Here is a 12,806-nt window from a genome sequence, read left to right as displayed (position 1 = left end):
CATGCACACACACACACACACACACACACACACACACACACTCACAAACACACACACACACACATGCACACACTATCCCTGTCTTCCCCTCTTTCTCTCTCCCATACATGTATGCATGCAAGCACACCCCAACATTTCACGAACACACACTCAGCCCACCCAGCCCCTCCCTCCAACCCCCCCTTTTGTACACAAAAGCTCATTAAAACGGCAGTGTCACAGTTAAAATGATATTCTAATATGCAAAAGTACGGAATTCTGAATTTCCTGTTGCTTTGACACATCTCACGCCCTCTTCTCTCCTCAGACAACTGATACAGCACTGACATCTTCACCATGCCGAACAGAGAGCCAGCAGCCGAGCAACTCAACAGCTACAAAAATGCCAACCCAGTAAGTTGTAACCCAGTGTTCCATCTCCGATAAATATCTTTAACCGGTGTTTGCGTTGGAATGTTTGTATTTTTTTTCTTCTTTGAAGCCCAAAGGTTTTTTTTAAAGGAATCACACGCATGTGCACTGCAGACACATTATGCACAATAAATGTCATCATCTTCAAGTTCGAGATATCTGCGACAGACGTCGGAGATCATGGTTCGCCTTATATTCTTTTGCTCGGGTGCTCTAAAAAAAAAAAAGCTGTATCATTATCTTGCTCTTTCACTGTCACCCAACTGTTTAAGCTCTCTAAGTAAGCATATTATACATTTATGCATGTGTTATAATATAACGTCTTTTTCTCAGCGTTCCCCTAGCTAGATCTCATGGGTAATCGACTGCTGTTCTTGCAACTGATATAATTTGCGTACGTGACCGTTTTTCCTACTTAATATAGCCGTAATGTTATACTGTTTTACTTTGTTAAAGACAGATTAAACGTAAGAGTTTGTGACTGCTTCAGTCGACGCTTCAGACAATGTCGAAAACCTTCCTGAAGAGGCTGTTGTCAAACCTCATATCGTTATCTCTCCTCATGCTTTAATGGATAAATTACATGTATCTTCATCTGCTTTATCTCCTGGCGTGCTTTAGTTAAGGATTCCCTTCTTTTTTTTTTCTTATCTTCATAATCCCGGATCTGGAACTGCTCTCTGCCTCTCCCTCTTCCTTCTGCCCCCTCCTCCTTTAGGTCCTACATCAGCTTCTTTCTTCTTTTTCTTCTTCTTCTTCTTGTTCTTGTTCTTCTTGTTCTTCTTCTTGTTCTTCTTGTTCTTGTTCTTCTTGTTCTTCTTGTTCTTCTTGTTCTTCTTCTTCTTCTTCTTCTTCTTCTTCTTCTTCTTCTTCTTCTTCTTCTTGTTCTTCTTCTTGTTCTTCTTCTTCTTCTTCTTCTTCTTCTTCTTCTTCTTCTTCTTCTTCTTCTTCTTCTTCTTCTTCTTCTTCTTCTTCTTCTTCTTCTTCTTCTTCTTCTTCTTTTTCTTCTTCTTCTTCTTCTTCTTCTTCTTCTTCTTCTTCTTCTTCTTCTTCTTCTTCTTTTTCTTCTTCTTCTTCTTCGCAGTAAATTAAAAACTGTTTTATTGTCAAAATGTTTTTTTAAAATGTATAGTTTATTGTTTGGACACGCTCTTTCTTCTGACTTCTAATACTAGATGTTGATCTTTATGGTTAAAATAGTAACGTTCCATCCTTACTCTCCCCCCCCCCCGTCCCACCCCTCGAGTCTTTGATTTAGTTAACAACCATAGCATCCATTTATAAGTAGGTAAAGGCGAGACTGGGTGGGTTCATCGAGGTTTAGACTTCAATGCAGAAACTGAACAAGAACATTACATTGAAAAAAAATCTCACTATTTACGCAGTAACATTTATTTCCTTTTTAATCTGGACAAGAGAAACTACTCATTCGAAAACTGGGCCAAAACGATAAAGAAAGTACCTCACATTTTAATGTTTCGCACTTGTATAAACATAAATATCTATTTGCTTTTCCAACCACGTCACGCGTTACGCTTCATATCCTTCGGCTGAATGCTGTCAACAACAACACCAGCAGCATTCAGACAAGTCGAAACGAAAAGTTAAACCAGAAAAAATCGGTCAGGTTAGGACAGCCTTGGGAGGTATGTAAAGGTGAGAAGATTGTCCTTTTAAAATTCTTAGCAATTTTGAACATCATGCTAGTCTGGACACAGAACCAAGTCAGAGGAGGCTGTATAGGATCAGTCGTTGTCGGGCAGGATGGATCTTGTTTTAATTCCCCTTGTCGACAGATTGTCCAAAGATTTTGACGGTTTGAGGCTGTCCGTGCACTTTTTCAAGGGCTGCAATATCCTGCCCCCACCCCCCCCCTTTCCCTCCATAAAAAGCAAACAAACGCTCCCTCCAAAAAACCAAAAACAACAAAAAATAAACGAAACTACAAAAAACAAAAACAACTGAACAAAACAATAAAAATAAAAATATGATAATTTAGAATTTTAAAAAAAACAACTAAAAAAGGCCCATTTTGCTTACGTCTCGAAATTCAGTCATTCAGTCCTCTGTAGTCGATACCGATTGTTGAATTAGCATTTTGATATTTTCTTTTCGCAAAACAGTCAAGGTGAGTAAAAAAAAGGAAAAAAGCACACGAGAACACCCACACTGGCTATCCCCCCCCCCTACCTCTCAGAGACAAGCCCCCATAAGAAATTCTCAGGTTCTTGTAATGGTTTTACGGCACGTACAGCAGTGTGTATTAATAAAGGTGCTCTAGACTAGAGGAAAGTGGGAGTAATCTTAAAGAAAAGAGTACATAAACACATTCACTCAGTTAACTGACCTGACCTGGCCATCAATAATCTTATTTATAGAGGTACCAGCCATCCATGTCTAGGTGCTCTTTTAATCTCTTTCTCCTGTCTGTGGATTATTTATTATTTTTCTCCAATTTGATCCTTCTTATAATATGCACCCTATATCTGTTTTTTTTTTTTTCTCACCACCATCCTCACCTATACCATACGGTCATGGGTTCGAGTCCCGTCAGGGTCTCGTTGGGAAGGCACTTTTCAAGAATTTTCATCACTTTACCCAGGAGGGAATGGGTACCTAGCTGTAGGTAGCGAAAGATCTTGTCAGTTTGTTAGTCTTTGGGCACTTAATATTAATACACTGGTTGCACTGTATGCTTACCGGGAAGCGAAGAATGTTTCTAACTGTTTTTTTGTTTTGGTAAGTGTTTTACGGTGCTCGCAACTGAATAAGGTCAATATGAGCGTGCAGGACACACTAAATATATCGTTTTGGAAGGAATTATTTTATAATTTTGCCCGGATGGTGGCCGAAGCCTACTCTTAAAGATTCTGGACCATTAAAGGATCTTTAACGTGCGCAACGTGCACACAGGACCTTGGAGATTTTTTTCCCTTATCGGAGACCGCTAGGTGTTAAATATCAGCTACCATAAGATCACGGACGAGGCTGAAAGACAGCAGTAAGAAGGAGCCAAGGACTAGCAGTAGAAAGGCTGCAGAAAGAGTTTAGGAGGTGAGGGGGGTGGGGACAGAAAGTGGAGACGAAAACAGACGACAGAACATTGTTAAAGAGCAGGAAAGGAGGTGAAAGGAGACAATTTTAGAGAAGAAAAAATTTCCGTCGTAATCCGGATTCGAACCCGGGACCTATTGAACGAGAGGCGAACACCGTATCCTCTCGACCACGAGACCCCCCCCCCCCCCACCCAAGGGTAATAGTACTGTGTAGTGTAATACAATACAAGGTGCACACTGGGGGACCGGGTCGGGTCGGTTTGCTAGCCAGATTGAGGGCGCAAAGCGGCTATCGTGACACAAGCCGATCGCGCCCGACTCATCGCCTAAAAAAACAAAGGCGTTTGTTTTCAGGCCTGATCCCATCTGCAATGGAAAGCGCATAGAGTTTGCTTTCGAGCGGGGTTCTGCGTTATACAAAAGCTATTTTAATTAATTATTATCGCTATTATTATTACATAATATAATTGAAAAGCACCAACAGAACGTAGGAGCAGGTCATGCATGCATTGACAGTTTTCCCGAGGCGTTTCCCACTCTATGTGAGTACTGTTATTTATGGTACAATGTAGGCCCCAAATCTTTTACAAAGTAACCAAGATAGCTTGAATATTTTAACATCTGTACCAGGGAGAGAGGCGTTGATCCAACTCTTCAAAACTTTTGGAGTTCAAAGACTGGACGAGAGGTTGGAGGGGTTGGGGAGGGTGGTGTGAGAAACGTTGACGTAAGCCCAACGTTCTATTTAAATTATTTGTGGAGAAAACTTAAAATCTCTTTGTGAAAACGTTTCCCGTGTTTAAAGGGCGTTGAGTCGTCGCTGAACTGTCACATTCTGCATACGACGCATCAGTTCTAGCCTAGAGAGTGATACATTTTGCCCTTGCGGGTGGCTGTCGGGTGCTCTGGTGTGATTTATCCCCCTTCTTCCCTATCAGACATCTATCGTCATTATCTGTCCTCCTCTTATTTTGAATGATACACTTTTAATCTTCGGCACTTTATATGGCCTTATTGTGTTGCTAGTGCCGTAAACGTGACGCTCCTATGACCTTATGCAGTTGTGAGCGCCGTAAAAACTCTACTTAAACTAAACAAAACTAAAAACTTTTCACGGAAACTAAAGTAAAGGTTTTTGCCCCTTGACCTTTCGAAGGTCACTAAGTACTCCCTACCAGGATGTCGCAGCCGACTTGCTGCTTTATGTTTGACAGACCCGGTCGCAATGTGGTACAGGGTTTGAAAGAGACGATGGATATCTCTTTATTTACTTCAGGGCATGACCTTAATGTTAGGCTTCATTGGTTTTTATGGCCTTGACTGAACTCTAAAATGCTAAATCATCGTTACTATTAAAAAGAAGAAGGAGTAAAACCACCCCTGAGCGCCCACTAACAATTCTCAAGGCCAAATCTATCGAGTTTAAAAAAAACCCAGAAATATATCTCTAAAATCGTAATTTGGCACAAGTAACATTAGTCTAATTACTTTCGCTAAGAACAGTAACAACTAATACATAACATTATTTTTTAAAAGTTAAATTTTAATCTTGATCCTGAAATTTTATAACAGACTTTGTTTCTTTGGAACATCGTTAAACAATGTCGTTCACGGAATTGAAATAATATGATTTGTATTTTAAACTGATTGGTGGTTATAGACATATCCTTCAACTTCGCTGAAAACATAATTTTAGCTTTACAAAATGTCTGTTATTGATTTTAGATTACGAGAAAGATGGCTCAGGCGTTATGATGTGAGGCTGTGATGTGATTTACTCTGGTTTGAAACAAGAGAAGCTGTGCGGGCTGATAGATTAACTGAGCTGGACTACCCAGTATATTACAGATACTGGACTTCAAGTGTGATGCGGTCGAGAAGAAGGAGAAGAAGAGTCTGGTTTGAAAACCTTGGGGGCCTTTAATGAACTTTGATTGTTTTGTGAGTTTTCATTGCTGTCCACATGGGCGTTTCTGGTGTAGTGGTTAGCCACTTTGCCTTCTCAGGAAGACGATGTGGCTTCGATTCAATTGTCAGGAGGGTTTTTTTTTTACATCGAGATTCTCCGTCTTTCTAACTTTCTACTAGGCTTTTGAGTCCCGCTTACACCAGGTTGGCCCTGGCAGGCAGGGTCGAAGCAGCCCACACTGTAAATGATCTAGATTGTGTTGATGGAGGCGTTAAAACAAGAACAGTAACAACAACAACAACAACAACATCAACAACAAAAACAACAACGACAAAGGAGACAGTTGACCACCCCCCTTTTTCCACCCTTCTGATTCCCCACAGATCAATATACGGATATATATATATATATATGTGAGGCGTGCTGATAAAATGAGTTGCTTCTCGCAGTCCACAAAAGGAAGATATTGGCCAAAAATTGACTCTAGGGTCAAATTTGTAGATTTTCTATTGATGTCATATTCTTTAGGTATAACATACCTTTTATTTCATACTTCTAAATTGTAAAAACTTCACCTATAAACGTGATGTATCTATTTCCTTAAGGCCTGAATCCGAGAAGTAACCCATTTTGTCAGCACGCTTCACACACACACACACACACACACACACACACACTGAAACCACCAGAAAACGTACCGACCTGACGACCCGAATAGACCGGTCTAGACCCGATATATCTCGCTAGTGGGTACTCCCTTATAAGACCCACGAGCACAGACCAACATACGGATATACAATTACTGATTCCCCACAACATACGGAGACATAATTATCTTTTCCTTCGCCTGGACGAGACAACCTTGCACTATTGTACGTGATCCTGGACCTGCTCTTACTTCTGGTGACTCAGAGCTGCACCGTGTTACAAAAGACTTAGATTATTTTTTTTATATCTCCGACAATGCCAAGCAGAAAATGCAAAAGTCGTGGATGTCGGTTTTAGTTTTTTTCGGTTTGTAAGTTAAAATAACGTTGATAGCGTTCCTTCGTTTTTTGGCCTACTTTAAAAAAAAAGAATCAAGACCTTGGAATTCTATTTCGTCTTTGTAATTTCACGATCGCCCTAGAAAGATTCTCGGGTTTCCAGATTAAGCTGTAGTTTGAGTAATACCATTATTGGTGCATATTAGAATAATCATATCGTTGCGTTTTCTTTTGGCTACTTAATTCCTTGTTTTCATAACAGGAAAGAAATATCAAGTGCCAAAGTTATAGTTTTGATTAAGGTGCTCTATTTTTCTTCCGTTTTCTCAAAGTTTCAAAAAAAATTACTTAACAATCGTGGGATGGTGCTGACGATTTATGAATCGTTTCAAGACACATATATCTTCAGTTTACAGTGTCCGAAGAAGGGAATAGCCTCTCTCTCTCTCTCTCTCTCTCTCTCTCTCTCTCTCTCTCTCTCTCTCTCTCTCTCTCTCTCTCTCTCTCTCTCTCTCTCTTTCTCTGTATATATAATATATATATATATATATATATATATATCCCTATCTCTCTCTCTCTCTCTCTCTCTCTCTCTCTCTCTCTCTCTGTGGTGTGTCTCGCCCCCTATTTCTCTCTCTTCATGCCCCCCATCTCTCTATACATGTGACTCTCTCTCTCTCTCTCCGCCTCCCACCATCATCACTACCCTTACACACGTAGAAGTTTGACTTGTTAGTCGTACTTAAACAAAGAGATAAGCGAAGGACTTTTGTTGCAATAATTCCATGTTTGCTGACTTTGAAGTGACTCTTTGCAGAAAGAAGCTCTTCAAAGTGCATGTTTGCTCGTTTGATGTGTGGAAGAAGAGAAGCTTGAAGACGTCATAGATTTTTATATTTTTTTTGGAGGGGGTGGCCTTGGGTTATAGTGTTTTAAGTAGTTAAAGTAGCTTTAGGTGTGATGTGTTTATGAAGTGGGTGTAGCTACATAATATTATTAAGGTCTAGGTCATCCTGTGCTGGCTAACGTCCCCTTGTGGAGTGACTCAGTTAGGTAAATAATGTCCTTCAAATGACTAGAGTTTTCATGGAGAATACTTGTGTCTCCTTTTTCTCCCCCTCACCCTCTTGTTCTTGTTCTTGTTCTTGTTCTTGTTCTTGTTCTTGTTCTTGTTCTTCTTCTTCTTCTTCTTCTTCTTCTTTCTTCTTCTTCTTCTTCTTCTTCTTCCGTCGTGTAAGATGCAATAGTTAGGTTTCCCTACGTGACATCGATTCCTGTTTGGAGAGGTATTTGTTTTTCACTGCTGAGTATGGTCTGTCTCCTTATATGTCACGCAAGTAAAGAAAGAGACCTAGATCATTTAGCAGGTGGCATCTAGTCATATGATAAAAATCTTACGTATGTTTAAAAAAAAACTTCTAGTGCGAGACAGAGTCACCTCCAAGATTAGTCAGCTCGGCTGGTATTTTGCTTCCGAATATCCATTTTGGAGGAGGGGGGGGGGGATCTGGGGAGTCTAATAGGCATTGGTCCTGTCGGAGATGCGTGTTTAATTTAGAAGTCACTCATCTTGAAATACCGTTCAGTGTCGAAAGAAAAGTTCATTATTTAACATGTCACATGGCATGAATCGAGAGATTAAAAAGGTTTAAAAACTTTAAAAACTTTAAAAACTTTAACTTAAAACTCTTTCGATACGATGTCTAACATTAGATGCTAAAGTGAGTAGTAAGTTCAGACTCAAAAGTAAAGTGTCTGTGACCCGCGGATCAGATGGGTGGTCATTGGAGTGTGTCTACTTGAGCAAGACAAGACAACCCTTGCTCCAAAACCAGGGCGTTGCACAGTGGGGACCAGAATGGCATGTTTGTGAAATTGTTCCGTATTGGTTTAATATTGTGTGTTTATGAATGTATACAAGTATGTTTGTTTTTAAAATTATGTATTTATGTATGTATGTTTTCTTTTGTAGCACAAATTTCCCCTTGAGGGTCAATAAATGTAATTTAACGTACAGGTATACATTTCATTTGATTTAGAGCTCAGGTTAAAAAGCAAAAAAACCCCCCCAAAAACCAAAACCAAAACAAAAACAAAAACAAACAAATAAACAAACAAAAACCACCACGACCACCACCACCACCACCAAAAACAACAAAAACAACGGTCAGATTAAAAAATATATAACGTGAATGAGTTAAAGTGTGAACGTTCCTTTAACCAAAATATGAAATCAGCCCCGCCTTTCATTCAATCCCTCCTCTCCCCCCCCCTCCCCGTGTGATGCACACCAGGCCTAATCCGTGAAAATTCCCATTATGTACACATCTACTTCTACTCGTACAGTGGTTTGCAGAAGATTTGGCGTGGCTTGCTCAGGTTCTTTCCTTTCAAGTATTTATAGTCCTCATCTCTCCTTCTTTTCTGTGTGTTATTCTCTAGTGACACCTTTAGTCTTCGACACTTCTACGATCTACTTGTGTTGCGAGTGTCGTTGAGCTCTGACTAAAACCAAACTAAAACTTAAGTGGGATGTCTTGCACTCAAACATACTTTTCCTTTACACAGACAAACAGACACACAGACATACAGACACACACACACACACACAGACACACACACACGCGCACACACACACACACACACACACACACACACACACACACACACACATATATATATATATGTGTGTGTGTAATATAATATAATATACACCTAAAACTTACTCTCTCCATATACCGTTAGATACATAAGTGGGAGAGCAGTCGACACCACGCTTGTCCGTTCCAAGCCACGTTTTCCAATATTAATAATAATAATAATAATAATAGAAACAACAACAACAACAACAACAACAACAACAACAACAACAACAACAATAATAATAATAATAATAATAATAATAATAATAATAATAATGATAATAATAAAATAGTAATAATAATAGTCATAATAATAGTAATAATAATAACCACACACACACACACACACACACACACACACACACACACACACACACACACACATACACACACACACACACACACACACACATATATATATATATATATATATATAGATAGATAGATAGATAGATAGATAGATAGATAGATAGATAGATAGATAGATAGATAGATAGATAGATAGATAGATAGATAGATAGATAGATAGATAGTCGCTTTTAAGGACAAGCTGGCTAACCCAGATTTCGGGGGTTTCCAGAAATCTTGACCTATACCAAAAGTGGGCCTTGCCATACCTATACTAGAAGTTTGGTTTTTATCGGTGTGTATATTTGTTTGGTTATAGAGAAAACTTTCCTTGTCTTTTAAAGAAACTGAACATGGGTCCAAATACTTTCGTGACCTTCAATTTTCTAAAAAAAGCAGTTTTCACGTTTTGTGCTTAAAAGCCACCATATAATATATTGGTTTAGCGTGACTCAGGAGAATCTGTTCCAAACACAGAGGTCGCCATACAGTCACGGGCTACTGCACTCATCATTCTGCATTGTCACCTCATGCCGCCCGCCACAAAGAGTGGAAATATAAATATGTCGAGTGAATAAAACTGAAGCAATGCTGTTTGATCGCCTCCCCCAACCACCACCTATTAAAAAACAAAAACAAACAAACAAGCAAAACAAACATACACAGACACAAACACACACCAACACACACACACACACACACACACACACACACACACACACACACATACACGCACAGAGGCTCCGTGATGAGAATATGATCCTCAAACATTACTCTTTTTTTTACCCACGCCCGGCGCACACACACAAACACTCATACACACACATATACACACACGCGTGCACAACACACATACAAATACACATACACATAGACAAACATATACACATACACACACATAGACATACCACACATAAACAGTTAAAGACGCATACATACAGAGATATACGCACACACACACACACACACACACATACACACACACACACACACACACATAAACACACAGACACAGTTACAGACAGACAGACACACATCCGAGCGGAGATATGAACAGAGTACCACGATCGCGAATGCGGGTGTTTGTTTCAGATATTGTGTCAATTCATCATTAGTGCTTTAAAAAAAATCATGACCAGGAGACTGAATGAGAGGCCGGTTAGTAAAGAAGTAGGTCCTAACAATGACATCCTCCAACCTCCCGCTCCCAATCTACAGAGGGCATAAAGAAGAAACGTTTTTATGTTTTTCGTGGTTGGGTAGTTTTCTATAGGTTGATTCTTAGACTAGCATGCGCTTGATAATGATTTTAAATAATACACCGGGGAGGTGGTTAGCTGTGGGTTTATGTTGAAAACAGCGCCGTAAAACTTTTAACAAGTAAACTAAGCTACCAGTTTAGGCAAATAGAAAGGAAGCTCGGGGTCTATTTAATAATTGTTGAATTGTATTATAATATCAGTTTTGGAAGCCGCAGAAAGGTTGTATACTCAGAATGTCATGGACAGAGAGGAAAACAAATTGAGAAGTGCTCCAAACTGCAGGTGGTGAAAGATTTATAATCAGAACCATCAGAAATGGACAATTGAGATTCTTTGGCAACATAGATCAAATGGATTTGAGAAACTGCTGTTGTGTGGAGCGATAGAGGGAGAGAGGAGCAGAAGAATATAAACAACTGACGAGTAGATGTTCAGCGAACTATCTATCTATCTATCTATCTATCTATCTATCTATCTATCTATCTATCTATCTATATATCTATCTATCTATCTATTCCCCTATCTCTCTCTCTCTCTCTCTCTCTCTCTCTCTCTCTCTCTCTCTCTCTCTTTCTTTCATTCTCTGGAATTTCAGACTCAACATCTGACACCCATTAAGGCCCGAGTTCAATTTCCACGGATAAAAGAGAGAAGGGGAGACTTTTCTCAAGAACTTCTGTCTTTTCTGCTGAAGCTGTAATATTGGTCGAATCTGGTCGAGAACAATTAATATTTTGTGGAAATTCACATTTTGAAGATTGAAAAAGATAAGAAAAGATAAGTTTTATCATTATTATAGGTGCAATTATTACAAGAATGAAACAGTTTTCTTCTCTCCCCTGAAAAATTCTGCTTTCTGGGCTTAGTGCATTTGACCAGCTTGCCGACAACATGTACATCTTGTCGACAGGGTTGCCGAGTCATATAGTGTGTAAAGCGCATAGAGCTTGCTGTATAGCGGAGGTATGCGCTATACAAACGCTATTTATTATTATTTATCATCATCATGATCGTCATTAAGTGCCAGATCTGCGACAGACATCGGCGACCATGATTGGCCATTTAATTCTTTCCTCGGACGCTATATTATCCTGGTCTTTCCTCCTAGACCATCAATTTAAGCTTTCCATGTTCATGTAAGCTGCTACTCTGGATCTATCTCTGCCCAGTTTTCCTTCAATTTTACCACTGACAGCACTATGTTCAAGGCTGTTATGTAAAGTCAAGTGTCCCAGAGACTGCAATTCGTCGCTGCCGTTCAATGTTGTCGTATGTAAAAATTTCGAAAATATGAAAATCAAGTGTTTAGCAGTCTTATGAGGCGCATCAAATGCTTGTAGTCTAGTTCCTCTTCTGAAATAGTAATAGATTTAGATAAATCAAATATTGTTTATATTTGCATAATGTTCTGCCCCCCCCCCCCCCCCCAAAAAAAAAGTTTCTTTTCCCTCTCCTGAAAACCTTGTATATTGACAAACGACGATGATGAATGAAGGCCACGTTTTTGTCTCTTCATCATTGTTCTTGTCAGTGAGCGGCTCAATGTAATCTGTGCGGGTACTTGGAGGTCCTACTTCTTTATTTTTCCTCTGTTAGTTCTGTCTGTCCACCTGTCTTACTTTTTTCCAGCATTAAATTACCATTATTTCGCTGATGTGCTTCTCTTCACTCAAGCAAACCAACCAACTAACCAACCTACCAACCAACCAATTACCCAACCAACCAACCAACCAATCACCCAACGAACAAACCAATAAACAAACAAAATCCCACAGATAAACAACTAACCAACCAACTAACCAACCAACCAACCAACCAACCAACCAACGAACCAACCAACCAACCAATCAACCAACCAACCAACCAACATACAAACAAATCCCTCAAACAACAGGCTAGCAAACAAATAAGCAAGCAAAAAGCAAACAATCAATCATTATTTACTCACTCTAACGTCCAATGTTTCCACAGAACCCCACAGTCATGACCACAGGCACGGGAGCCCCTATCGGCATAAAGACCGCCTCCCTGACCGCCGGCCCCAGGGGTCCCATGTTGATGCAGGATTTTGTCTACACGGACGAGATGGCGCACTTCAACAGGGAGAGGATCCCCGAGAGAGTGGTGCACGCCAAGGGCGCAGGTGAGTGAAGGCAGGGATGAGGGTGGAGGATCTATATACATTATATATA

General features: G+C 39.8%; 1 protein-coding gene across 1 annotated transcript in view; it reads left to right on the top strand.

The window, feature by feature from the left end:
* LOC101860167 (catalase) overlaps positions 1–12,806 on the top strand; it is a gene marked incomplete in the record, with an annotated part of 36,871 nt that overhangs the window by 1,902 nt on the left and 22,163 nt on the right. Inside the window, 2 exon segments of the mRNA XM_013081821.2 lie at positions 308–393; positions 12,586–12,757. Coding sequence (XP_012937275.1) covers positions 337–393; positions 12,586–12,757 — 229 coding nt within the window.

This window comes from Aplysia californica, unplaced genomic scaffold (genome assembly GCF_000002075.1).
Source record: "Aplysia californica isolate F4 #8 unplaced genomic scaffold, AplCal3.0 scaffold00147, whole genome shotgun sequence".
Taxonomy (NCBI): Eukaryota; Metazoa; Mollusca; class Gastropoda; order Aplysiida; family Aplysiidae; genus Aplysia; species Aplysia californica.
This window is presented reverse-complemented; position numbering and strand designations above follow the sequence as displayed.